Source organism: Lampetra fluviatilis, chromosome 6 (assembly GCF_964198595.1).
Source record: "Lampetra fluviatilis chromosome 6, kcLamFluv1.1, whole genome shotgun sequence".
NCBI lineage: Eukaryota > Metazoa > Chordata > Hyperoartia > Petromyzontiformes > Petromyzontidae > Lampetra > Lampetra fluviatilis.
Window position 1 is genome coordinate 14964328 of NC_136280.1, and position 27658 is coordinate 14991985.

The 27658-nt window shown below is 45.5% G+C and overlaps 1 protein-coding gene across 1 annotated transcript; it reads right to left on the reverse strand.

The window, feature by feature from the left end:
* Positions 1 to 1242: 1242 nt before the first annotated feature.
* KLHL20 (kelch like family member 20) lies at positions 1243 to 27056 on the reverse strand. The gene is made up of 13 exons (XM_078857828.1): positions 26898 to 27056; positions 20044 to 20225; positions 19027 to 19197; positions 16660 to 16866; positions 14775 to 14933; positions 12400 to 12494; positions 10745 to 10860; positions 10178 to 10361; positions 6427 to 6570; positions 5963 to 6096; positions 5621 to 5829; positions 4745 to 4851; positions 1243 to 3897 (listed from the first exon to the last, which is right to left on the reverse strand). The coding sequence occupies exons 2-13, from the start codon at positions 20221 to 20223 to the stop codon at positions 3813 to 3815; spliced, it is 1791 nt and encodes a 596-aa protein (XP_078713954.1). The 5' UTR covers positions 20224 to 20225; positions 26898 to 27056; the 3' UTR covers positions 1243 to 3812.
* Positions 27057 to 27658: the final 602 nt, after the last annotated feature.

The following is a 27658-nucleotide window of genomic DNA, read 5'->3' on the forward strand; positions in this document are numbered from 1 at the left end:
GAAGTCCGTAGCGAGGGCCCTGGGAGTGCTCACGTGCCGCTCTGCTGCCAGGAGGGCAAGTGCGAGTGCCCGGAGCAGCTCCCACTTCCGTAGAGTCCCGTATAGTTGTAGGTGGCGTAACATTGAAAACGCTGCAAATTCGCTCCGTGGAGCCGCGCTTGGATTTCCCAGGAGGCCGCATGCAATTCTAGAGCTGCAGTTTGGGCAGCACCAGAGGACAAAAACGGAACAAAAAAAGTATCGATTGTTGAATGACTGTCACCTCGTATGTATGGGTCCTATGTTGTGGCTGTGATTGTGCCAATGGTGCCACAGACGTACCATGAATTGTGAACGTATTTATCAATTTACTTTCGGTAAAGCCACGTAGAAGGGAAATAATAAAATATATTTTTTTAAATAATAATAAAACAATAAAATGAACTTATTTTGAATTAAAATGTTTTATTTATATTATTTCCCTTCCACGTGACTTTACCGAAGAACCAAGAATATGAATCCCTGCAGTCACGAAAGCTTTAAATTGAAAGGGCAGTGTCGGGCTGAGCTGATGTGTCCGTGCAAAATCATCACGTTCTGTCTCAGTGGATTGTGGGGGTAATGGAGGGGCTTCGTCGCTGAAAGGAAATATTCTTCGGGACCTGCCCACGGCATTTGCTTTTGCACTAACCCCTGGAATGGTTTCGACTTCCCTGAGTCTCCTCGGCAGTTTGTATATATATATGCTGAACTTCTTTCGCACCGTACGTAGCGAACCGTGCTAAAAGGTGCGGGGTAAGGGCAACAAACGAACACGAAAAGCAGTTAAGTAAAACAGGACCCTGCGGGGTGGGCTGGTAGGATCGAATAACGAAAGAATATAAACAATGTATTATTATACTTGTTTAGCCAGGAAAGCGTCACTGAGTCTAAAGGTTTTTGTAGGGTCCTGCCAAGTGTTTGCAGTAGGGGGCGATGATGCTACACGGACGGACGGACGATATAATCTATTGTAGGCTGGTTCACTTCGTTCCTACCAGTATTAATTTTCAACCTAGATATAAAAGTGCATAGCTTCAATGGCTAAATCGTGACAATTCACCAATCCTCTGGTTTGTAAATCATTACATGGCTAGTATTAGTAATCTGGCGGGTTAAAGGCTGTGGCTATGCTAGAAATGTCAACTTTTTAGACAATTCACACTCGCATACCCTCGCAAGAACCAACACAATAGGGCCCATTTATTATCATAGTTTCACGTAACAGTTTATTAATTAACAGACAGCTTTACAATATACAAAGAATTTTTCAATGCAAGGGACTTTTTTTTTTTACAAATGTAAACGTTAGAAAAAAACGCAACCGTGGTTTTAAGATGTGTTACGTTGAAGTGTGCGCGGCGAGTGGGAAATTGCACGTGCCAAGCGTGACTGGAGGCGACTCGTGAAGGAATCTCCAGGCCAGTTGGGGGGGGCAGTCGCCCTCCAACGTCGTGTTGAATGGCGGCCGTTGTTTTTTATTTGGCCGTGAAGACAAAACGCACAACCTGTCTGGGTGTCATGGAACTTGTGTGGTCAAGGCACAGCTAAAACCTCATTCACAAAACCCTAAAAACACTCGCACACACGTGCACGCGGTTGTTATGAAACACACTGCGCGCGTTCCGCCGGTGTGCAAGTTCGCTATTTTACAATACGAGCGATGTAATTTATGCTGCGGGCAATTCAAAGGACGGAACTCGTGCAAGCAGTGCTACATATCTATAACCCCTGCATGAGAGGCCAATGAGAGTTCTCTAAACTTGAACCAAACATTCCACGCAGCACCCTCTGCATAGAAAGAGTCTTCGCGACTCGCAGAGGGCAGATGCTTGGTTGTGCATTTAAACCAAAAACTAAATTCTGCAGTACCAAAATATATGTAAGGCTCTATTTAGTTGCGATAGAAATTGGAGGGAACCCGCGTGTTCTGGGCCGAGTGTGCGTTCGCTACGAGGTGTCCGCACATTTTATGCCAACAGGGTGCAGAAACTGCATAGCTGCGAGACATTGCGAGTGCTTTGCCTCCGACATGCCGCCAGTTAAATGCGCCTTAATGCATGGCTAGCTGAACAAGACTACGGCGTGCCATACACATGGCAATCAAGACGCATGGATAGTTGGTCGTTACTATATTGTTGAGAATGGCCGTGTGTGATTTCCGGTTGTATTGTTCAAGTACAATGAGTTTGAGTATGGTACTCAGTTGATGGTGATGTAATAATTTTTTTGTATAATGCACTGGATATACTGAAGCCGATACTTGCAAAAGCAGCAGGACTTCCAAGCAGAGCTGTGAGTGCATATCCAATCCAGGTTTCACATTACCATCATCATTGTCATCCTCACTTGCTCATTAAAATGAGCACCGCTTAGTGAGTCTATACCACTGGATCCTGTGGAGTAAATGGTCCCTGCCATAGGAACATGGAGTTTCCACCACCTGCTACATAGCTTCAAAGTTGTCTTTACCACAAATCACAACATAAATTGTAGTCTTTTACGACTGTGACTAGATCGGGCTGCTATCACTTATGTACTTAAATATACTTAAAGTATTGCTTAATACGAGCATGTCCTAAACAGCTTCCACTGCAGCATGCATAGCAACCTGGCGTTGTCTCAAGGGAGACCGATTTTAACGTAACATATCACAGTGCAGGTTCCATTGCTGTGGCAGCGGCAGCATCTCATAACCCCCGGAATAACCGACCGGATCACTGATGTCCGATGTTTAGCATACATTCCTACAAGCTACAGCAAAGTGTTCCACTCGCAATTGGAAGGTTGCAAGTTCAAATCCCAGTTCGTAGTCGACTGAACCCCTCATCATCATCATCATAGTAGTGTGACATTTTCCCGACTATCGCCAACGAAGAGGAGCGCTACCCCGGGCTCGCTGGAGCGACAGTCACACCGGATTTTTTTAATTGCATAAATAATGCAACGAGTCTGATGCGTGTTATCTAGGGACGGCGAAAGGCATACCGCCCATTTCGTATTAGCCATCGAACCTTTTGGCTAGCCATCGAACAAAGACGATCACCATATCGCAAGCTCTTTGATGCGCTCCTGCAGCCGTCTGGAACGCTCTTCATTCCGATATTAGGAATCCACTAGAGCTGTGCACTTTTAAATCATAGAGATTTAAAACTAATTTCTTGAGAGCTGATTTTTCTATTCAGTTTGTTGTCCTTCCCCCGTACCTCCGATGAGCACGGTTGGCTACGTACGATGCGAAAGAAGTTCAACATATGTACATACAGAGTTCAAGGGCTCTGCTGTTTGGCCAGCTCTCAACCATAGCGGCTCTTGACGGGGATGAGCACAAGCTCCACCCCCCCCCACCCCCCCGTGTCACTGGCTGATCGCCGAGCGGTCCAGCCGCCGAGCGGTCCAGCTGGCTGATCGCCAATTCAAGGGTAAAGGCGCAGGCAAAATTCTAATTGAAAGAGGGACCCCCCGTTTGAAGACCCCTTGAAGGCAGAGGGGCCCGATGTGTGTAGAGGTCCGTGGAGGTTGAAAAGGGTCGAGAAGGGGGTCCCAAAAAGCACAACAGATGGTTTAGGGAAAACTCAGTAGAGCTTTTTTAATCTTGTTCGCTACATGCACACGTCACTGTGTTGCCAGAATAAATAAAGCTCTTCCACCAGGATAGGTCCTGGACTCCCTTTCAAAAAGTATCGATGTGCACTTATTAAAAAAAGCGTGCATGTGCCTGTGTGCACGTGTTCGTGCGTGTTTCGACGGAGCACGTGGACTGCACGCGGACACGGAGCGCGCCGCGTCTTCTGCTACCAAATGTGTGATTCACACTGTGTCATCTTAACCACTCCAACCCCTCCTCCAAGGCGGCGGTAGTTCATGCCTCCATACAACCTGAAACGCAACACCAGCATCACCACCGTGAGCATCAATGCTGTTGTGAACCTCGCCAGGATTAGCACCACCGTCATCACAACACCCGCGATAATCAACACCCATACGAGCAACGCTACCTTTAGAAACATCATCAATGCCTTCAGGATCACACTTATTCACGTACAGCCCTTTTGTAAAATCCACTGCTGGATGAAAGCCTCTGCACAAGGGCCATTTTACCAGACTTCACCGAGTTGGTCAGTGTGGGTTGACGGCAGGTAGGAGAGACATGGAGCATATAATACAGTACAACAATAGATTGTGCTGCACTGCCCTCTGCTGCCCACTGCAGATGAGTGATCACCTACTATGCAGAGTGGTCACCCATTCAAGCACTATCCAGTCTCATACTTGCTCAGCTTCCAAGATCGGATTAAATCGGGCACTTTCCATGTGATTTGGCCAAAGGCAACGTCAAAATAGCCATCGAGCAAAGACGACGGTCACCACGTCGCGCGCTTTCAGATGCGCTTCTGCTGCCGTCTGGAACGCTCTTCCTTCCGATATTAGGAAGCCACTGGAGCTATGAACGTTTAAATCCGGATTGAAAACTCATTTCTTTAGAACTGTTTTTTATGTTCTGCTTGTTGTGCTTCCGCCGCACCTCCAATTAGCACGGTTGGCTACGTACGGTGCGAAAGAAGCTCAACGTACATATGTACAATCATACAAGAGAATCAGAACAGATCTCATTAGCACCACCATACTCATCACCACAGCCAGCGTTACAGAAACAACACCACCAGGATCACCACCACCACCCGAACAACCAACTACCCATGCAGGCCCCCTGTGCCAAGCCTACCTCCACGTGTTGGCCTCTGCGTCGTACACCTCGATGGTTTTGAGGTAGGTGGTTCCATCAAACCCTCCGACGGCCATGAGCTGTCCATTCACCACGGCTAGGCCCACCTGCACCCAACGTCATCATCATTATCATCATCACCACAATCTTATTTGAGCACAGCAATATTGTTGCACACACCTGCAGCATTAGCTGCTTTGACACTGAATGTTCGATATATAGCAGCTCGGAGTGAAAACACTCCCAAGTTGTGTTTGCGACAATAATAAATGTATAAGGAAATAGGTGTTATGCGCTGCTCAATTCAAAATTGGCAGCTTGCCTGGAAGTTAACTGTGCTCTACAGCATACTGTGTGCAGAGCTGTAGTTTTTAAGATTGTAAGAAAACAGAGGTTCATGTTTCTAGGGCTGTGGCCACTGGTTAATACTACAAGTGCATTAAACAAAAAAACATTTATTGGAATCTGCTACAAGAATGGCTCGAACACCAAAAGCACTTTATTATTAATCATTATTCTGTTGTATAGTACTCGCTGGTTTAAAATCAGTGGAACGAGCAATTGGACGGAAAGGCAAATGTATGGATAGCGAGACAGAGGGAGGGACACATGGACAGAGGGATGGATGAATATATGGACAAGAGACAAAGATTCCCCGATAGCCTAAATAGACTTCTGGGGCAAGTGCTGTTAGCAAGCAGCTATAAAGGCCAACACAGCACACGAAGGGGGTGGGTGGCCAGCACCATGCCCGGCCGCCTTTGTCTCCCTAGTGGTGATGTTTACACACCGCACCAGGTACTCGTGGAGGGGCAGACAAGCAAAAGGACGGAGGGACACGACGTTCGTTCGGCGGCACAGATGTATGGAACGTACTCCGCTCCGACGCGAGCTCATGGCGACGACCGGGCTCCACGTGTTTCCGCGGGGGCTGTAGCGCTCCGCCGAGCTCAGCTCGGTGGTGTCGTCGCGTCCACCCACCGCGTACAGGCAGTCCTGGTAAACAGCGCAGCCCAGGTGCTTGCGCCGAGTGCCCATTGGCGGCACCGGCGCCCACCGGTTATCGGCGGGGCTGTATCGCTCCACTGTTTGCACACACGCACACACGGCCATGCGTAATGTACCTTCACAGGCTCTTGAATGGGGCGACACCAAAGGAAACAACAACATAAACACTCAACATTGGCTGTGTGAGCCAGATGGGCATGAGAGAGAGACCAGTGTTGAGAGGCGATGTCCCGTCTGAGCCCCCGACTGCATACAGGTGTCCCCCGAGGACAGCCACCGCCACCCCGAGTCTCCGCGTGCTCATAGATGCTACCCGGCTCCACTTGTTCTCCTTGGGGTCATATCTAATGATGAGTGCACATACAGAGATTCACACATGCACACGGGGAGATCAGATCAACGCACACAAACATCTGCCCCATATAGTCTCATCAGACTGTTGGGGCAAGTGCCGTTAGCGAGAAGCACCTATGAAAGTCGGCATGGCACACGAGGGAGTGGGTGGCCGGCACCACACTCGGCCGCCTTTGTCTCCCGAGTGGTGATATTTACACATCTCTTCAGCTACTCATTTGAGTCTCTGTCGACCTCGGGAATAGAACTCAGGTCGCCGGGATCTTAACGCAGCGGGCACGCGAACCGCTCCACAAACACACACATGCACGAGTACGCACCTCTCGACAATGTTTAGACAGCTCACTCCGTCCTGTCCGCCGACGGCGTACAGGAATCCGGCGAGCACAGCCACGCCGACGCTGGTGCGGCACGTGCTGGTGGGCGCCACGTCGCTGCTCCACTGGTTCGTTTTGGGGTCGTACCTGCGCGAGAGCAGCTCCACCGATTAGACGACCACACCGTCACGTTTCACTGGGTAAAGTCGATCGGCAGGTCGCGTGCGGGACGGAAAACAGCGTGGGTGTTCGCCCCACCGATTCCAAGACGTCTCACCAGCAGGGGAAGACTACCAACCCCCTAATTAGCCTATAGAGAGGGGGGCTCTTCTAGCGCGCCCTCTTGGTGAGGCCCTTGTACCAGCGGTAACATTCGCAAGCGACTGCAGGGCTGAACTTTTATCTTTTTTACTGACTAAATAAAAAAATATCATCCTGACCATACATATGGGGCCTCGTATTGAAGCTAGTTACATATAGTTATCAGGACAAAATGCTTATTTATTAAATAAGTTAACGGTTTGACACACATGAAACTAAATGCATGGACAGGCAGCACTTGCTTAGCGCTCAAGATGCGTTCCTGGAGAAGTGAGTGCAAACGGACTCGGCGCTAATAGGGGTCATTATACCATTGTATATACTTATTTCATACAAGCAATATACGAGGGCCTTGGTAATAGCGCTAATAATAATAAAACAGGTGGTAAACATTATTTCCTAAATAAAAATAATACTTCATTAAGCCATCAGTATTATAAGAACATCAGTATAAAAATATCACCGAGACTTAGTTTTTACCATCTTCAGAATATCTCCCGTATCCAATCCCTTATTTCTGCTTCAGATGCAAAAAATCTGCTCCGTGCCTTCATCTCATCTCGTATAGACGACAGAATGTCTTACTCGCTGGCGTGGCTAAGAAGGTGCTGATCAATTTGCAACATGTTTAGAATGCGGCTGCTGGGGTGTTAACCAGAACACCTTCTTCTTCTTCCCTGCACTGGCTTCCAGTTTCACATAGAATACAGTTTAAAATCCTTTTGTTAAATTACAAAGCAATCAAACATCTTGCCCCAGCCGACAACATTAACACGCTGGGGATGCAGACCTTCTCTACATCCCCAGGTCGAGTCTACGGGTGACCGAGATTTTTCTCGTGTAGCCCCTCCAGGCTATGGAACGCTCTTCTAAGATATATCATGATCTCAGAGTCTGTGGACATTTTAAAAATGCGTCTTAAAACCTATTTATATATGCCTCCGCTTATTACACTTTTAGTTCATTTAGTAAATGGATTTTAAAAATTTCTTCGTAAAATGTTTATCCAGAATATATTCTGCTGCTGTGTCCTGTACAGCACTAAGAGATCCTTGATGAAAAGCACTATATAAATGGCATTAGTATTATTTTGCACTATACTTACAAATGCATTCTACTGTACTCCTAGAAGGCAGCGATGGGAGACACGGATGGAGCTCCTGTGCTACCAATCTGGGTTCTTAGTGATGCCCCCTCAGTCTAAATTTCTGTAAAGTTCCTCTTCGGTGGCACCTGAGACTCTGTCCTGGTCTCATGGACTGGCTAAACACACTTTAATAGCATTCGATCACAAATCGTGATAATCGAAGCGCGGGCAGTGGGGTCTGGTTGGCTCGGCGCGTGCGTCGCTCTCATTGGCTGAGCAAATAAAGGGAGTGGGGGTACGTTTCCTCGGCCGGCGCTGCCGCGTGTTCTCACTTCTAAGCAGCGCTATTTAGATATATTGATAGAAAATGTTTTCGTAAAATGTTCTCCAGGACTAAGAGCACTATAACGAATCAACGTTCGAAGTTATACTCTTAGGTTATTTCGGTAAAGTCACGTAGGTAGAAAAATAATAATAATAATAAAATAAAATAATAATGAATGAAAAATAACTAAATTAAATCACGACGTTTCGGAGGCAAGTCCTGATACAGCAAATTTAGCTGTGACGGTCCCACCTGAAGATGGAGACTTGTGTTGCCTCCGAAACGTCGTGATTTAATTTAGTTTTTTTTACTTACCTACGTCACTTTACCGAAAAACCTAAGAGTATGAATCCTTGCAGTCACAAAAGCTTCAAATATAGTTCTACGTCATCACGCCAAGTGAGGTCTGCCTGTAATGGTTGACGTTTCGGAAAATGGCCCTTCTTCATAGCACGTGCGTTGAAGGAAATGTATACAATGGCGAAAACTAAACTATAGACTTTTTTTTTTACTAAATAAGACCAACTGAGCTATGTAGCTCTTTTTCAGAAGTGACCTGGGCACAAGTGATAGCCCAACCAAGTGGCTTATTGCGTGGAAATTTATTGCAGCCAAATACTCTAAACACACGTTGCTAAATGTGGAGGGGAAAAACTGGAGGACCCGGAGAAATATCCACGTGGCCAAAGAGAGAATATGCAAACTCCAAATATACAGGTGTCAGGGTGAGGATCGAACCTATGAGCTCCTGTATACCAGGTAAGGTAGTTAACATCTTGCTACCGTGGCGCCATAATTGCTATGAAGAAGGCACATCGCCAGAAACGTTGCCTATTATACATATATACGTTTAAGGCCAGAGTGTTATTGACGAAAGTGTTAGTTTCCTTGCTGTGCTTGTGCACCACTGCCAATGCTGACGCTCCACCAAATAATTTATGAAAACGTTAGTTTGTCCGAGTACATCCGAGCCCGTGGCATTATGAGCATTTATCTCGTACTAAAAAAACAGTGGACAAATTATGTGTATGTGAATGAAGAGTCCTAATTAGTTGATATACTTATGGCCAAGTGAAAAGCCACTGAACGATTTATACTAACAATTATCTGCATCTTTGAAGTGTCTGAAATGTACGTCCGGAATCGTCAAAATTGTGGAAATGCCCGTGCACATGTGCATGCATGGATTAGTATGCACAAGTGCAAGCTCAGGTGAGAAGAGGAGCAGGTGGAGGTGTGTGGAATAGATTTATGATGCATGCTCGTGGCCAAGTCTGTGTTTTATGTGCATCGCACATGGAGACCAATGGCAAAACTTGAGAAAACATCACAATCAAAAGCAGCAGTTCATTATTTCAGGTCTGTACACGAGTGCTGTGGGTCAGCCTTCAAATACACAGCAGCACACAATCACTCATAAGCAAAGCAGCACTCACACAGCAGTACACTATCAATCATACATCATCCACTCATTCACAGCAGCACTCAGCAGCACTCAGCTACTCACAAACTCATAAAGCAACCTTTACTCAGCGTGGCTGCGTTCGCAGGATAAGATCGCCTGCCGGCGTCTCATGGATACCTCCACGCCCTGAGGGGTCCGCGCCTTACAATCATACATCACTCACCATAGCACTCACACGTACATCCCTCAAGCACTCACTCATCCACCAAAGATCCCCAGAATGGCCTGAACAGACTGTTGGGGCAAGCGCTCCTAGCGAGTACCTATGAAGGTCGGCACTGCACACAAGGGGGTGGGTGGCCAGCACCACGCCTGGCCGCCTTTGTCTGTCTACCGAGTAGCGATGTTTACACACCACACCACATACTCATTTGAGACTGAGAATACCTAGGGGACGCCCAAAACCGGTTCAGATAATCATCACTGGTGTTGGCCGTGATTGGGAAACGAACTCGGGTCACCGGGTTCGTAGCGCGGCCCGCTAACCGCCACCGCTCCCCACAGAGGCACTCGCGCATACGTCCCTCAATCGCCCCGCCGACTCACTCGCACGCACCGTTCCACACTGTTGAGGTAGGACGATCCATCGTGGCCGCCCACGGCATAGAGGAGGTCATCGAGCACGGCCACCCCCACGCCGCAGCGCCGCTTACTCATGGAGGCCACCATGCGCCACTCGTTGGTCTGCGGGTCGTAGCGCTCCACACTGGAGATGGCGTCGCCGCTGCACCAGCCACCCACTGCACGGTGATGGACAGGGAGAAAAGATCCCCTTGTAGCCTTAACAGACTGTTGAGGTAATTTCTGTTAGCAAACACCTATTAAACTAAACAAACTATTTAAATTTTACCTGTTAAGGCCCACGAAGCTGTATAGGTCTTTTTCAGAAGCGACCTGGCCACAAATGATAGCTCAAAGTGGCTAATCATGTGGAAATTTACAGCAGCCAAACATTCCAAAAACATGTTTCTAAATGTGCAGGGGAGAAACTGGAGGACCTGGAGAAAAATCAACGCCACCACAGGGGGGAGAGACACATGCAAACTCTGAATATACAGCAGGTATCATGGTCGGGATCGAACCCACGACCTCCCGCACCTGCGCACATTCCATAACAGCTCACCTGCGAAGAGCACCTCCCCGCAGCGGATGGGCTTGCGGGGTTTCGTGCGGGGGCCCTGCATGAGTGGTCTTTCTTGGGGCAGAAGCAAATAGTTCTTGGCTTCATCCACGAGGTCTCTTGAGCGGCGAACAGAGAAAAACAACAAAACATTAATGCACGCAGCGCACGGCACAAATAAACGAGGGATGGTGGAGGGGGAGAAGCATAATACAAGAATCCCCCGCGATACATAAGGGATGCGTTCCTGGGAAATGTTACTTAACTCAAAAGTACTTAAAGCGAGCTCTAAGTTCCCATAAACATAATGTTAAAATCAGGGGTTGCGTTGCTAGCCGACATTTCTGGAAAATGCGGGACTAAATGTCATGAAGTGTAGGTTTGCAGCGCCCCCTGCATGAAAACGACGGAAAGTGCAGTGTTCACCACAGATAAAGTTGTACGTTTATATGAGTATTAATGAGAAACGGAAATGCAAAAAATGCACAATGCGGAAACTTTTTGTGGGAGAGTCCTGTACCTTTGTTATGATTCGTGTGGGTCACCACAATCTTCTAATGTCAAACTGAGCCATAATTAACACTGTAAAAGTCCCATAATGCTAGTCAAGGCTCAGTCCAGGCTTGGCTCTGGTTCAAGTAGGCCATGGCTCAAATCCACGTGCTTAATTCGAGCCGGCCTTTGAGCACGATCCCAGCCATGCTCAAGATTTCCTCCTGCGCCAAGCCATGGATGATGAGCCGCTAATGCGTCTCTGGAAGCAACTCAGCAGCACACGCCTGAACTGAGCCATGTTAAGCCAGGGCTGAGCTGAGACTAAGAATATGACCCGAAGAAGTCTACAGCCATGCCTCAAACTGGTCTATCCAAGCCGGGGGAATGGATAGCCCAGAATAATGATAGAAGTGGGTGGAATGTGTAGTTTATTTTTGTTGAAATTATAAGTTATTTTTTTTCATTTCATCGTTCAAGCTCGCTTGCCTTCTTTGGGAAGTATTCCCTTCTTGGTCAAAAAACGTAGATCCTTCTTGTCAGTAGCAGGAAAACAAACCTGCGATTGTATTTAATTACGGTATCATTGTGAGTGTACATGTTCGCAGGAGTGTCAAATTTATGCATCTGCATTCCTGACTCTCCTAGTTATTTTGAGTAGTACCATTGTGTAGGTGTAATTAAATGATATTCAAGTATTACATCAAATTCCAGGGTCCACTCAGCCTATCTTTCCTCCACCATGGATACAGCACGTACCATTTTGTGGTATGCCCACAGTGGTGATCCCATGTAGAGACTGGCATGCACAATAGACCGACCCAAACTGGACGTCTGTTAAGAAGAGCGTTAAAGCTCATCGGATTCCTCCAGTCTAATTAAAGATTCTGATTCCGAATGTGATATCCCGACTACTGGCTCTGCCTTCAAACGAGGTGAGCTCAAGCCCCATTGCTCACTTGAGCACGAAGAAGTCACGGCAGTGACCGCGGAAACAATACATCACCTTCCTGCCAAGGTGATGGTTTTTATGTTCACAGAAAATGTATTCCAACATTTGTGATTTTCTGAGAATCCTGTTCAGCCGACGACGCGGAAATTGGCATGGCAGCCTCCCGTGGGTTTCGCGGAACACACGCACCACTCGTGACAGCGTGGCCGGCTACCTGCATGCCTCGTCACTCTTCACCAGAAGGTCCGTCCCCACTGTGCCCACCAGGAACTTGGGTGTGAGCAGGGGCAGACGGACGTGTTGCAGCACCTATACAAAGACAAAGATCCCCCGTATAGACTTTAACAGACTGTTAGAGCAAGCGCTATCATGGGACCTTGCTTACCAGTATCAATGAATTAAAAATAAGAATGTTTTACCCTTTCTGGCAATAAAACAGGTGTTAAGATGTTCAAACACGAAATAGATACATTTTGCATTAACTACACATATCTGTGGTTAATGCAGACTTGATTCCTTGCAATAGGTTTCTATTTGGTGTTTGAACATTTTAACACCTCCTGTGTTATTGCCAGAAAAGGTCAAACCTATTCTTATTTTTCATTGACCAAGTGCTGTTCGCGAGCACCTATGAAGGCCGGCACGGCATACGAGGGGGTGGGTGGCCAACACGACACCCGGCACCTTTGCCTTCCCAGTGGTGATGTTTACAAACCGCACCAGGTACTCGTTTGAGGCCGAGTCGACCTAGGGGAGGCCTAGCGTGATAACCGTTACACTAACGCACACACACACGGAGAAGAAGGTCCCTCGCTTAACCTTATACGGCAATAACAAAAGTACGGCATCTTGAGATGCAGCTGCATTTAGATGCTATACAGATATACATTGTATGGTTTAATTAGATTGTATCATTGCCTGCTAGAGAGATTCACTGACAGGACTTTGTCCAGATTGATACACCCATACACAAACAAGACAAAAGCCTTCCTATAGACAAACCGGCTGCTTAGGCACATGTGCGGAGCTTTTTTGTTTGGCATCACACATACCCCTTTGCTACCCAAGTAGTGATAACACAAACACTGGATACTCATTTTAGGTCGAGTTAACCTATAGGAGAGGGGCTATCATCAAGTACCATGCGCCCCGTGTGTGTGGCAAGGAAATGGAGCGGGGATGCTGCGATTGCGTCAGTGCGTTTTCAGAATACTAGTTCACTGCTATCCATACTGTAATACATTTTCAACAAGACGAATAGTCACACACTGTTGGCACTATACTCGTTGGTTCTTTCGGTAAAGTTACGTAGGTGAAAAAATAAAATAAAAATTAAGAATTAAAATAAAAAATAGAAATAACTAAATTAAATCGCCACGTTTCGGAAGCAACACAAGCTTCCGTCATCAGGTGGGACAACCACAGTAAGAAACAAAAATTACTGTAGTGGGCAAAGACAGCTGCTTGTGACAAGCGATTATATAAGGTAAAGAGGGGGGGGGGGAGGAGCCAGGGAGGAGATATGCAGGGGGTGGGGATTGTGGAGTAGGGGGGGAGAGAGTGACTTCTGTTGAGACACGGCTGGTGAGACACAATGCTGGCGCTGGGAGCGGTGGGGGGGGGCTACAGAAACTGGGAATGTGGGTATAGAAGCAAGCTATAAAAGCCATTAAGATTTTACCTGGTTAATAACACTATTAAAGCACACACGAGATTTGGGTGGTGCTCATCAATGTGGGTGGCCCTAAGCCAGTGGTGGACGTTGTGCATTCATACGCGAGGGGGGGCAGTTTTGTCGTGCAGCCACTGTATCCTATTACGATCAGCAAGCGGAGCGATATAGTTACCGCTACTATGTGTGCTTTATGTGCTTTTATGTTGTCAAGCATGAGCTCGCCGCTCTACTAAGTGGGGATGTACTGAATACTTGATTGAAAACAGGTTCTTACGCTCACAATAAAACCATAAAATTTTGTTTCAGGAAGTGATTATTTTATTTATTGACTGAGGGACGACCAAGCTACGTAGAACAGATTGTTATCGGGTGATAATGTGCTACGATACCAGCAGATGGCAGTGCAGCAAGATCAACTGTTGTGCTAAACTGGTCAAACATCTAATAATAAGGTTTTCCCCCTTTTTTCTGGCAACAAAACTCAACAATTGAGGCGAGGTTCAAATAAAAGCCGTCTCTGGTGTGGACCAATCAGTTTCAAGGACAATGCATAAATTATCAGAGTGTGTTTTTTGTTTGCATTCTGACCACAAGTATTGTGGTTAATGCAGACATGATTCCTCGTAAAACAAGGTTTCAGTTTTGTTGCCAGAAAAAAGGGGAAAAACCCTATTATTATATTTTGGCAATGGCAAAGGAGGTCTAATGATGGTCAAACATCTCGTCTCCACCTGAACTAACCCGTACTGATGAGCGTGGCAAAATCTGGTCGTGTAACCTCCACGAAATACACAGCATGGGGAGGCTCTCAACCGCAGTGGCTTTACATTAGGGGCGTCCACGTACCTAGCGGAGGGCTAGGAAGGACACAACCGCCGATCAGCGGTTACACAAGCGCGCACACAGGCAGGCACCTGGGGTAGCTGTGGTCGGCGCTCCTGGATGTTGTATTTGACCCAGGCGATGACGGCGCTGTACACCTGCTCCTCACTGCGCACGTTTAGCTCATCGCTGGATATGATGTCAATTAGCTGGTTGGCAGGAAGCAGCATGAACTCTTCACTCTCCATTACCTGCGAAAGGAACAGATGCCCCGCTTCACGTCAGCCTGGATTACTGGGCAGTGTTATTAGGGAGCACCTATTGATAGCTGGGTGGTGGTGGTACACGCCTGTAATCCAGCGCCGTGGAGTCGAGGGGTGGTGGATCACACAAATGTCACAACAACTTAATTACCGTGGCTTTACCGCCAGGATAAAGCGGTAAAGCAAAAATGTGGACTCGATCCGTTGCCTCTGTATGGGATAGTATTGTCGCCTCGCACGTGTGGGCTTTCTCCAGGTGCTCCGGTTTCCTCTCACATATATCAGCACATTAATTGGCTAAAAACACCTTCATATATAGAGGACCACAGACATTTGACACGCCAGCTCACCACCTGGCTGCTGCCTTCCTGATTGTCTATAGTTCCTCCTCACACCTCAGAGTCATGCTCTCTCTTGTCTTCGAGAGTGAGCGGATACTGTGCCGCAAATTGCGAGTTGAAATTGTTTATTGCACAGAAAACTGAAATTGTTGGTGGATTCTTTACCCTTTGTGGAGATTAGTATCGTGCCTTGATAGCCACACACATGCTACTTGCAACACACATAATTGCATTACAAGTACCCTCAACTGCCCACATGAGCATAACTACATACATACAAATTAACACCAACACAATTAGTTACCAACACAATGAAAGTGAACGGCAATCTCTTTTGCACGTCACAATGAAAGTGGCAGAAATATATTTTTAAAAGGAATACACAGCCAAATAAAACAGAGCCTCTTATAGACACACTCCTATGATAATAGGTTTTTCCTCTTTTTCTCGCAACAAAACAGGTGTTAAGATTTCGATTTAAAGCTTTCGTGACTGCAGGGATTCATATTATTGGTTCTTTTGGTAAAGTCACATAGAAGGGAAATAATAAAATTATAAAAATAAAACAATCAAATTCTCCCGACGTTTCGATTGCAACACAAGCAATCATCATGTACGTGACTTTACCGAAAAAACCAATAATAGGTGTTAAGATGTTAAAACATCAAACTGAAACCTTTTACAAGGAATCATGTCTGCATTAACCACAATGCTTGTGGTCAGAATGCAAACAAAAAAAACAAACTCTGATAATATATGCATTGTCCTCTGGTCAAAAAGGCGTCCTCTGGTCTAACACCGTTTGAGACGAGGCTCAAAAGAAAGCTGTCTCTGGTGTGAACCAATACGTTTCAAAGACAATGCATATATTATCAGAGTATTTTTTGGTTTGCATTCTGACCAAAAGCATTGTGGTTAATGCAGACATGATTCCTTGTAAAAGGTTTCAGTTTGGTGTTTTAACATCTTAACCTGTTTTGTTGCTAGAAAAAAAGGTGGAAAAATTTAGTTGTTTCATTTTAATTTATTTTATTTTTTACCTACGTGACTTTACCGAAAAAAACAAAAAGTATGGATCCTTGCAGTCATGAAAACTTCAAATCTAGAACGTTATATTTAGTTCTGCTGTGTGTAGTGGGTGCAGATCATAAGCCACAAAAGTAGCTCTGTGATATCCCGCCTCTGCGGGCTGTCCTCGAACATGGGAGCTTGCAGCACTGCTCTGCGAGAGAAACCAACGAATACTTAGGCTCGTGACACGACACCCTAAAGTACAATTGGCCCAAACGTGCGCTGTGAGAGTGAATCTGCATTGACTTGGTGGCTGTGTGGCCTGGCTGTGTGGTCTGGCTTGTGTGTCTGCAGAGGGCCACCTCCTGGAAGTTGTGCTGCGTGAACTTGTCGGCGGTGCGCAGCAGGTCTCGGCACGCGTGCGTATCGGCGAAGGCCCGGATTCCCAGGCAGTTGGAGGGGTCCAGCTGCCGCTTCAGGAACTCGCAGCAGGTGTCCTGTATCTCGGCCAGCTGCAGCAGGCACGCGGCCGGCAGCAGGGCCTGCACGTTGCACTCCTCCACCGTGATCTGTGGATCGCAGCAGCGCAGACTGCATTAGAAGCAAGCGGTGTTCTGCTCAAATGCAAGAACGGTGAGATTCTCATCTCGTTTTACGGACCTTAGTTTGTTGTAGAAATTCTGCTGTCCTGTGGTTCAGGGGTGAGCCAAACAACTGCCGACTTTACACAAAGCGGTACTCATTTTATAGGTCCCAGCGGCAAGGTAATCCGAGTAGAATTCCAACAGGGATAAGAACTCACAAACTTCTTATTGGGAGTCACGCTCTCTAAGCACAGTGTGGCTTCGCCAAGTCAAAGTAAACCCCAAACAAATGTCATTTTCAGCTGTGATGGCATGCAGCTATAATGAATATATACATATATGATTAGCACGGTTGGCTACGTATGGTGTGAAAGAAATTCAACATAATAAAATATTTCGTCATGTACTGTAAATCTAAATTTCCAGGGTCTCCCTTGCAAGAGATGCAGTGTCTGAACTCATTATTGTCAAGCGTATATAACATTTAAAATGGACTAGAGATTACATAACCTCACTGCATATCATGTAAAATGTATCATGCACTGCCGAACATGTGCTAAACCAATTAAACCCATTATCTATGGGTCTTTCGGTAAAGCCACGTAGATAGAAAAATTAAAAAAATATCACGACGTTTCGATCGCAACACAAGCAATCGTCTTCAGGTGAGAGAGCTCTGATACAGCTCTGATACAGCTCTCTCTCCCCTGAATACGATTGCTTGTGTTGCGATCGAAACGTCGTGATTTTATTATTCTTTTTCTATCTACGTGGCTTTACCAAAAGACCCATAGAATATGTATTCCTGCAGTCACGAAAGCTTTAAGTCAATTAAACCCAACGTAAAAAACACCTTTTACGGTATATTTATTAAACTACATATACTCGTGCGTGTAGTGGGTGTTACTAATAAACCACTAAATACAATGTACTTACTGTATACTATGTGTCGTGTACCATATAATACAGGAATCCCCCGCTATACATTGCTACATTATGCATTGTTTTGCTAATTCGTTGTCGAATAATTTGGGAATACAATTCCTTATGAGTGTAATCTTCCCCAAAATGCGGGAAAAAATGGCTACATTTGAAAAATTGGGATGCACGTTGTGAAAACTAACAATTTTGCGGTGTTATACCACACGATACACGCATAGCGCGTACCACCGAAAATCCCTCCGCCACACGGCGGAAGCTGGACTCGACAATGTGGAGGAGTCGGTCATGGTGGAGTTGAGTCCCATGGTGAGGCCAATAAAATGATACCACCACCACGAATGTTAAAAACTTATCAGGGCCCATTATTTATTTGGAAGCAGCAATGGACATCTTCAGTGAGGATGATTCAAACTGAAAACGTAGCTGTGCAGTTAACAGGATATTAACTAGTAGCATTCACAGCTATAAGCTGTACCAGCAGAATAAGAAAATTCTGTGCATTTATCTTTCGACAGATGCTTTTTTAAATGTTCTGCCATCAGGCCAGAAGGTCTGGGGAAGAGCCTAAGAAGAGAGACAGCTTCCTCTGGTGAGCATAGCTGTGGCAGCAGCTTCATCGTCAGAAGAATAGGCAGCTGGTCCTGCCCCTTCGTCTGCATAACTCCACCACCGCTCACCACAAGAGGACTCGATGAGAAAGTTTTTCAACTATCTCTGGTAAATTCAAATTATTAGCATTTATTATTAGTTAAAATTAATGTCAGCTTACAAGCATATGCATTTTGGTACACTTTATGACAGTAATTCTTTTTTTTATGTTGGCTAGGAACGCAAACCCTGGTTTTAACGTTATGTCTGTGGAACATGAAAGTTCACTTTAAGTAATTTTGAGTAAAGTAGCATTACCCCGTAACGCATCGCGTGGGATTCCTGTATTATATTCCTCGCACTCCACCCCTCCACCTAACCCCCGCAGCTCCTCCACCATCCCCTGTGTATCCAAGCACTATCCAGGCTCAACAACCCTGCTTTGTTTAGAAATCCTATAAGATCAGGCGCATCCCGGCTGATTTGGTCATACACAACTGCCTTAAACACTCAACACAAAGGTTGACGTCTTTTGCTCTCCTAAAGTGGATGAGAGTCCATTAATGGCCCAGCCTGCTAAAGCAGCAACACTGCGTGCATGGCTGGTGGCATCACCTGTGCCGTGTAGGCAAAGTCAATGAGCAGCTCCATGGCCGTCTCGTCGACGTCACGGATGGACACCTCAGTCTGCCGCGACTCGGCCAGCTCGCCCGTGAACATGGCGTGGAAGTAGGGGGAGCACGCCGACAGCACCACGCGGTGCGCGTAGATCTTGCGGCTGCCCACCTGCCAAAGACAAACGGGTTGGTGGGGCGTGAATGTGCGATGCCATCACTGCGCCTCCTCTACTGGGAGGTGGGTCTGTGGGAGGCGAGAATGCTATTGCTTTTGTAAGATTATAGACAATATAGAATGGTGGAAGGTGCAAGTTTACCATCTTATTTATATATATACACTGGTAATAGAGCAGGTTTTGTCCGCTTTTTATTGACTACAGCATAATGCGTCACAAGAAGCCAATGACTTCATTCATTGATCGGAGATCATATATTTAGAAGTATTCAGCATGAGACTTAAAGCTATTTGGACCTTGTAGCTGACCACTATGAATAAAACTAATACATCTCAAGGCTGTAACTTTTGGGAACTCTCATTAGCAAAAGCTTGATTCGGTTTGTGCCGAATTTCAGTCGGTCACCATCCTCTGTGTGTATTAGACAGATTCTTATATATTTTTTCCATATTACTAATCTCAAATATACCATGGAATCATGTCAACATCCTTCCTTTGATGCAACTATAAATTCCTCCATTCACAAGCACGGGGCAATGACGAAATTGTATTCACTGCAGAGCAGGGTGAAGCCATCAACTCGCTACGAGAGCTATATTGTGTTGCTAAAGCTGGTGGTGGTTGAAATTGTGGCCATTGTGTGGGTGATGATGTTAGAGATTCGGGAAGAGAATATAATCTTGTGACGGTGGTATTGGGGATTGCGACAACCCGCTGGTGCTTCTGACGTTGACATTTGTGGCACTTGTGACAAAGCTATTGGTGGTGGCGACGGTGTGTGATGATGGTATTGGTGACAGTGGTCGTGGCAACGTTCGCGTGCGTGTGCGAGCACGAACCGCCAGCACGACATCGCAGAGCTCGCGGTGTCGCCGGAGCACGCTGATGGCCTCCAGGGTGATGCGTGGATGCTTCTCGGACATGTAGACCATGCGCGCTGGTGTAGGCACGCCCTCGGGTAGGGCGTTTGGGTCCCCGCCGCCGCTCGATCGGCTCGTCACGTCCATCGCTCGCAGCATTGCTGCGCACGCAAAGTCAAGGCGAGAATCAGTCACAAGAATTGGCCGTGGAAACATTGGCACATTTTTTTCAGGAATTGTAACAAAAGGGAAAAAGCTGTCAACAAGCATTGAATGGTAGTCATCTTCATCGAGAGTCCTGAGCCTGTGATAGAAAATCTACACTCCCCTGGTGGGGACCATTCCATCCACTTTCATGAATACTTTATTCATATTATACAATTTCATTGGCAGGGGCCAGTCTCCTAATAAGAAAATCTGTATCGGCTTAAAAGTGGTAGTCATTATGAATGCAACAGAAAATGTTTCTCAAGTCCAACTCCAACTAGGTGAAACTACAACTCCCAAGTGAATTTTAACTCGCAACTTCTGATTGTGAGTTGAGTGCTCTATAAACACTGCGCTGCCCAGCTTAATTCATATCCTGTGCTGTTATCCTCGACAATCCAATAGCCAACTTGGAGTTTACCGAGTTAGACGTTGACCAATCGCATAGTCATCATCCCTAAGGGGGTCGATAAAATTTGTACCATTTTTGAGCGAAATAAACTGTGGCCATTCTACAGAGACTGGTCTCTGCCATAGTTCTCTCCCCTGGCTCAGGATTAACCAAAAGCACCAAAAACCATGTTAAGGTCCACTGAATTTATTTCCTTTTCACAGGCAGTTGCCCAGACATCTCGCAGAAATAGTACTACTGTATAATATATCTCGCCTGGCTGAACAGGGAATAAGGCATTGACTTGACAGCACACGACTATTTCGTAATTATTTTCATGGGCAAATGCAACACTACGTCGTTGTTAGAATGCTCGATTGCTGCTCTGTCGCTAAGCAGCAGTCCAACCGCATAGAAATGTGCCAACTTGGCATCTACGAGAGCCAAAACCGAGGCTTTCACAGTCACTCCTGGATTCTTATGATGCCACGTGCAGTGAAACATTGCAAAGGTTTTGTGACAAGCAGACAGTGCAGGCAAGTGAGGCATGTGATTGAATAAATAATGCTTTTGGTACGGTGCTGTTGGCACACCTGTGGAGGAAATTGTTCTCCTATAACACGGTAGTTGCGTTCGTGAAGAACACTGGGTTGTGGAAAAATTGCGTTGTAATAAATACTATATAATATAGGGTAAAGCACAGCCCACAATAACACCTGAGATGCATACGCAAGCTCAACTAACACCGAGGCGTGTAGGTAGCATCTAGAAGCATTCAGCAGCATTCTGCCTTGTGTGATGCTACGCCGAGGCATACGTACAACCTCGTTCCTCTCAATTGCGTTATATACAATTGACATCCGCGTTATAAAAAAAGGTGTTCCCTAATACATTCATCGCATTATATCCAATTCGCATTATGAAAATACACGTTATAGCACTGCAGTAACTTAAGTACCTCCCCGCTCAAATTACCAATGGGGCAGCACACATATCTGCAAGTATAAATTCTACATTCCCATGACAAGCACCTTTTTACCTAAAGTACTACTCTTGGCATTCCACAATGTGGTATTCGTTTTATCAATCTCAAAGAAAATTGTCTGAGGTCACCTCTGACTGGGATTTGAACACGCAACCTACCTCGTAATTTGTGAGTCAACAATTCCAACAACATAAGAGCACCACCAGGTCACAAAGAAAATTAACATGTATACTAACCATAATTCTTTAATCAGCGAACTCACTGAATATATCAATACTCTTGTGGTGTTGGGAGAATTTCCTTCATGATTATTTTGTAAATATCAAGAAACCACAGTATTCAAATTAAATCCATGCATGAGAAGTTCACACTTAAAACGTCTGCAGAGATGGGTTGAAGAAGCTGTTTGCTACACTGCCATTCCTGGCCACCTCATAACCAATTGGGTTGGAAGTGTGACCCGTGAAAAAAAATCTGTAATTACCAGATAACTGAGCGCATGTATAAGTTGTTTGCAATTTTAAAAATGTACGTTTCAACTGTGTTTACAGAATGTACGGTTTATTTTTCAGAATATAAAAAGCAGTTTAGTTCGTTTTTAAAAATATATTTTAAAAAAAGTGTGACCATTTATATGGCCCATCATGCCTTGAGTCACAGATGCAGAGTCAATAGGGAATCACATTGGGGTACAGCCATGGACGAAAGATCCTACAGAGCTACTTCTGGAGTTACTTCATTAGGCATCTCTCACACAACACTAGATGCCATTTTAAACTCTAAAAGAAGCCATTCTCTGCATGCCAATAACTATATATACTAGCCTTTTGCCCGTTCAAGGACGGGTGTATTTCAGTAAATCTGAAAATTTCAAGCGAAAAGCAGACCGCGACGTCATTTTCATTGCATCAATTCGTGTGCAATTTGCAAGGCCGCGATGACAAAGACTTATTTAATTTCAAGGTTATAATCCCTTGTTCATCATGACATCCTTTTTACTTCTATCTCTCAATAACAGAGTTACGGAGACCGCATGACGCGAGGGTTCTGCCTTTGTTGTGAGGGTTGTAAGTTAACGCTGAGGAGGGGGGAGGAGGCGCCTCGCCCCCCCATGTGGAGTGACGTCACCCGCTAATTATTATTAATGGAGGTGGGGTGTCCATTTGGAAGACATCACCTCTTCATGATTATTAATGAGGGGGGCTCTTCGAGGTGGAGTGACATTACCTGTTCATGATTATGAATGAAGGGGGCTGGCCGACGTGGAGTGTAGTCACGTGCAGGACACACAGACATTATTGGCTCATTATAGTAGTATAAATACTGTCTTTACAAATGCCAGAACTTTGAACTAGGCTGCACTCGTTTGTATATATTATGCAGTCAGTAGTAACCGGACAGAGAACACTTGGAAACCTGGCTTAGGATCTAGGCACATTAATTTTTTTTACTGTTCTTAAAAGCTTCCATGTGCTCGTATTCAATGGTCCACAAAGTCTTTCATCAAACCAAATTACACATGTCGGCACCTTCACGAGTGCAAGCAACTGCAGCTGTGGAATCTTGAGGTGGAATGTTGGGTTGAGTGATCGACCAGAATGGCGAATTACAGGGGTATACCACCTTTTGCACTCTCATTTACAGTCATTTCACAGTGCCTTCAAGAACTCCTGCATTATAGCCTTGCCATTTGTCAGTTTAATGTTACTTATAATTATAACGCTGTAGTCCCTAAAGTGCACGTAATTTGTAATATTGTTTTACATATAGCTTTGTATGACTTTAGTTTTCCTGAGAGTAGTGGCGCAGTCATTAGCGCAATTGTGCATCGGCTCTGTGAACGTGGCAGACAAAGTTCGATCCCTGGCCGTGACTAACAATCAGTGTAGAGTCACATCTGAATCAGTACTTCATCGAGCAGTGGATTGACATGGTGATATCGTTTTTGTTTTGTTATTTTCATAAATGTACAATTCATTTTGCGCATTGGAGCCTTGCACCTGCATGTATCCTTGTTCATATACTTACACCAGGTAAAACAATTAATAAAATAAATGAAAACAACTAAATGAAATCACGACGTTTCGGAGGCAACACAAGCCTCCTCCCTCATCAGGTGTAAAAAGGCACAGCAAAATAACTGTAGCGAAAAAGGCACAGCAAAATAACGAGCGAGAGTTATTTTGCTGTACCATTTTACACCTGATGAGGCTTGTGTTGCCTATGAAACGTCGTGATTTAATTTAGTTGTTTTCATTTATTTTATTTTATTAATTGTTTTACCTACGTGACTTTACCGAAAAAACCAACGAGTATGAATCCTTGCAGTCACGAAAGCTTCAAATATAGAACGTGAGAGCTACTTTGTGATGAGGGGAAACCAGCAGAAAAGTTGATTTGGCTGTTTTTATTATGATTATTAATGTCAACTGCCTTTCACTAAACCCATTAATTATATCGCATTTATCTGAATAGGTTCTTAGTATGAATCAAGATACGTTCCTACATACCCAAATTACTTTCCACCAACAAACTTGATTAGTGCCTCCATAGGGCATACCTCTATAGGTTAGAGGAACATCTTTATCTAAAAGGACATTGATCATGCCCCATAAGAGTGGTTGAACATCAGGAGCGGCAACTCAAAAGATAACAATTACCAGTCCAGTAACCACATTTTTTAAATAGCAAGTTTAATGTAAATCTGTTTAAACCCACATATTATTAGAGCACTACACAGCGCTCATCTCTTCTGCTGGTCCTGAGCCCGAAAAGGGATATTCCACAAGTGCAAGTCCAAATTTCACACAGCAGCCACTATTCTTTGGGTTCTTCGGTAAAGTCACGTAGAACAATTTTGTTTTTACAAATTTGTTCTAAGTGACTTTACCGAAAGACGCAAAGAATATGAACTCCTGCAGTCATGAAAGCTTTAAGTCAAGATTTAACAGCAGCCACTGTCAAACTCCCATCAAGTGGTGCTCATTTAACTGCCTGCTAAAGGAGGATTAACACATGGGTGAGATAATTTAAGTAATACCGGTAAGAGCTGTTTCCCTAACTTTTGGGAGCAAGCCATTTTGGGAATTCTGCTCTTCCTCCACTAATACCCTTCAAGGGACACCCACCCAGGATATGCAATATTGGCCCAGAAATTCCGAATAATCCCCACGCACTTAAATTATGGTGGTGATGGGTCAGTCTGATCTAGCTGGGCTTTTACCACTTGTGTCCTCAGGATTTACAAACTGCTTTTTATTTCTATGGCAGTGTGGTGTTGTATTAGAATGTCCTCACCTAGCTGGTCATGTCACGATGTGGCAAAGCATTTGACTAATAAATGTAACGCTATAGCTTCAAAATGTGGTCAAGAGTTCAGTGAGTCCATATTTTCCCTGGTGCTCATAAATCGAATACCACTGTTTATAGTGATTGTCCGACAGAGGCTGGACCCTGCTGTTAAATGATGAATGTCTACCACTGGCTCAGGAATGCCAACACAGATGAGCAATGCGCCACACTCATATAAGCGGGGAGACACTTTAACTTACAAGTTTAATAAATTCAACATAGCTTGGTATATGAGGAGTATAATTTTTCTCGACTGAAATAAAAACCAATGCGGCATTGTGAATGCAACTAAATATATGGTACCTAAACTTAACACACTGCACAGCCGTCCTCCGAACAGCTGGTTCAGTCCTGCTCTAATAGGGCTCTCACCATAACACACAGAACATTCCTTTCAACAAGTTCACAGAAATAAAATGTAAGATAAACACTAACTTAAATTTATTTCTCCAACTCACCCAGAGCACAAGTTAACCGTAGCCACTTAACCAGTGCGTGTTTGCACTGTAAACACCGTGATGGAAAAGTGGCCAAATAAATCAAAATTACATTCGTGGCAACAGATAAGTGAGGCAAGGAGTTCCTAAGTGGGGGTGACTATCCCACCCAGTTGATAATAATTGTACTCCTAATCACAACCAATCAGCCACGAGTAATAGCCCTCCCATTGATCCCAATCAACTTGCCAGCACTGGTACAAATTTTGCCCTTTGACGCTTATCAACATGCCATATCCATCCACGTGCATGAGCCCTCCAAATTGACCCAAAACAACTAGGCACGAGCACTTTCACTACCCCAACCTATTCGCTAACCCTTGACGCCCATCAACTAGCCAAGCAGCCGCTAGTACTAGCTCTCATGACGATCCCATCTGTACGCCTTCTTCGTAACACCTTTGAAGCTTATTCTTAGGTTTTTTTCGGTAAAGTCACGTAGGTAAAAACATTACGAAATAAAAATAAAATAAAAATCACGACGTTTCGGAGGCAACACAAGCTTCCGTCTTCAGGTGGTACCGTCACAGCCACGACAGCTGTATCAAGTAAAGTAAACCTTTGAAGCTACCGACGGCAAGTGGGATCGTGAACCCGTCTGTGCAGATCTTAGTGTTATACAACTCGCACGTTGGGTTTTTTCTCCGGGTATTCCGGTTTCCATCAACAAGAATCGGCGAAGACTCGTTTTTTTTCTGTGCTCATGTAATCAACCGGAATAAAATCACTGCAGCATTATAGAAACTAAACGCTATACAGGGTACCTAAACTTAACGCTCCACAGCTGCTCCTGCGAAAAGATTATCCCCGGTGCTCTCGCTGTCCTGGATAAATGCTCTAACAATGTCAACGATATTAGAATTACCTGCCGGTGCATCCATGGTCAGATTTATAAAAACACAGAAAATATTAACAGTTGGGAATCGATTATTTTTGGTTTACGTACGTGGCGCCTATCTTGCACAAATCTGCCACTCACAGCGCCATCACATTAATACTCAACAATTAAATTAAACATTCTAAACAATCAGAAAAATGCTTATTTAAAATACAGTATTATCCGACGCGCGACTCCCCTTAGTGTACCGACTCAGTGACGCTTTCCTGACTGGATGCCACTACAGACCGAATCCCAATAACTACACTATTATAACTTTTATATTATTAAAACTATTATAACAGTTATAACCGGCGCACGGCCAGGCAAGAGTACACTGCCCCTCCACCGACCCTCGACTAGAACCACAAGCCGGGGGAGCCTCCACCAAGTCCCGTCGGAGCGTCCAGGCGAGACCGAGGCCTCGGATGAGGCCCCGCAACTAGCATCACCGCCGCGGACTTTCAAAAATAAACTCCCCGAGAGTGTCTTTGAGCGGACCGCTCAGCCGCCTCGCTCCCTCACCTGCACTGCAAAGCCTCACGTCGCGGCAGCAACAACAGCCAGCAATCCGCAACAGCTCCGAAGCGGTCGCAAAGGCGAGGGGAAGGGTGGTGGAGAGGGGGGGAGGGAGACGAACGCCGCTGAGACCTCAGAGACCGCCTCCACCACTGCAGGAAGTCGGAGCCTGGGATATAGGCGGGGCCACGTGACAAGGCGGAGCCTGGGGTATGGGTGGGGCCACGTGACAAGGCGGAGCCTGGGGTATGGGTGGGGCCACGTGACAAGGCGGAGCCTCCTGGCGTATGGGTGGGGCCACGTGACAAGATGGAGCCTCAAAGTTCACAGAGGCTGGGGCTTGCCGACGACTGAAAATACCGCAATTAAGTCCACTACAGTATTAGAATAATTGTAAGTGTTTCATAAGGGGCCGTCCATAAATGACGTCACGCACCTAGGGGGGGGGGGGGGTCAGACATTTGTGACGATGTGTGACGATGTGTGACGAGGGGGGGGATGAGAAATATGAATCAATATAGACAACACGTTCTACTTAATGAAATAGACTTTTTAATAAATGTTTCTCCTACAAAATCAGAGTGCAGCGCCACATTAAATACGCACTACAATGACAATAGTTTAAAGCCATTTGAAGCATGTTTTATTTTGGGGGGGCAGAGCTTTGTGACGTCATATTTAAGGGGGGTCTGACTTTTTGTGACGCCGTGTGACTAGGGGGGGGGGGGGTCAAAAATCGTCCAAAATCGCGTGACGTCATTTATCGA

Bases quoted from the DNA above. Each gene is read 5' to 3' on its own strand.
- KLHL20 (XM_078857828.1), bottom strand. From the start codon at position 20,223: ATGCTGCGAGCGATGGACGTGACGAGCCGATCGAGCGGCGGCGGGGAC. The intron at 10,861-12,399 runs GTAGCCGGCCAC...TCGCCGCTCAAG, and splicing joins AAGAGTGACGAGGCATGCAG to AGACCTCGTGGATGAAGCCA. The intron at 3,898-4,744 runs GTAGGCTTGGCA...GTTGCGTTTCAG, and splicing joins GCAGAGGCCAACACGTGGAG to GTTGTATGGAGGCATGAACT.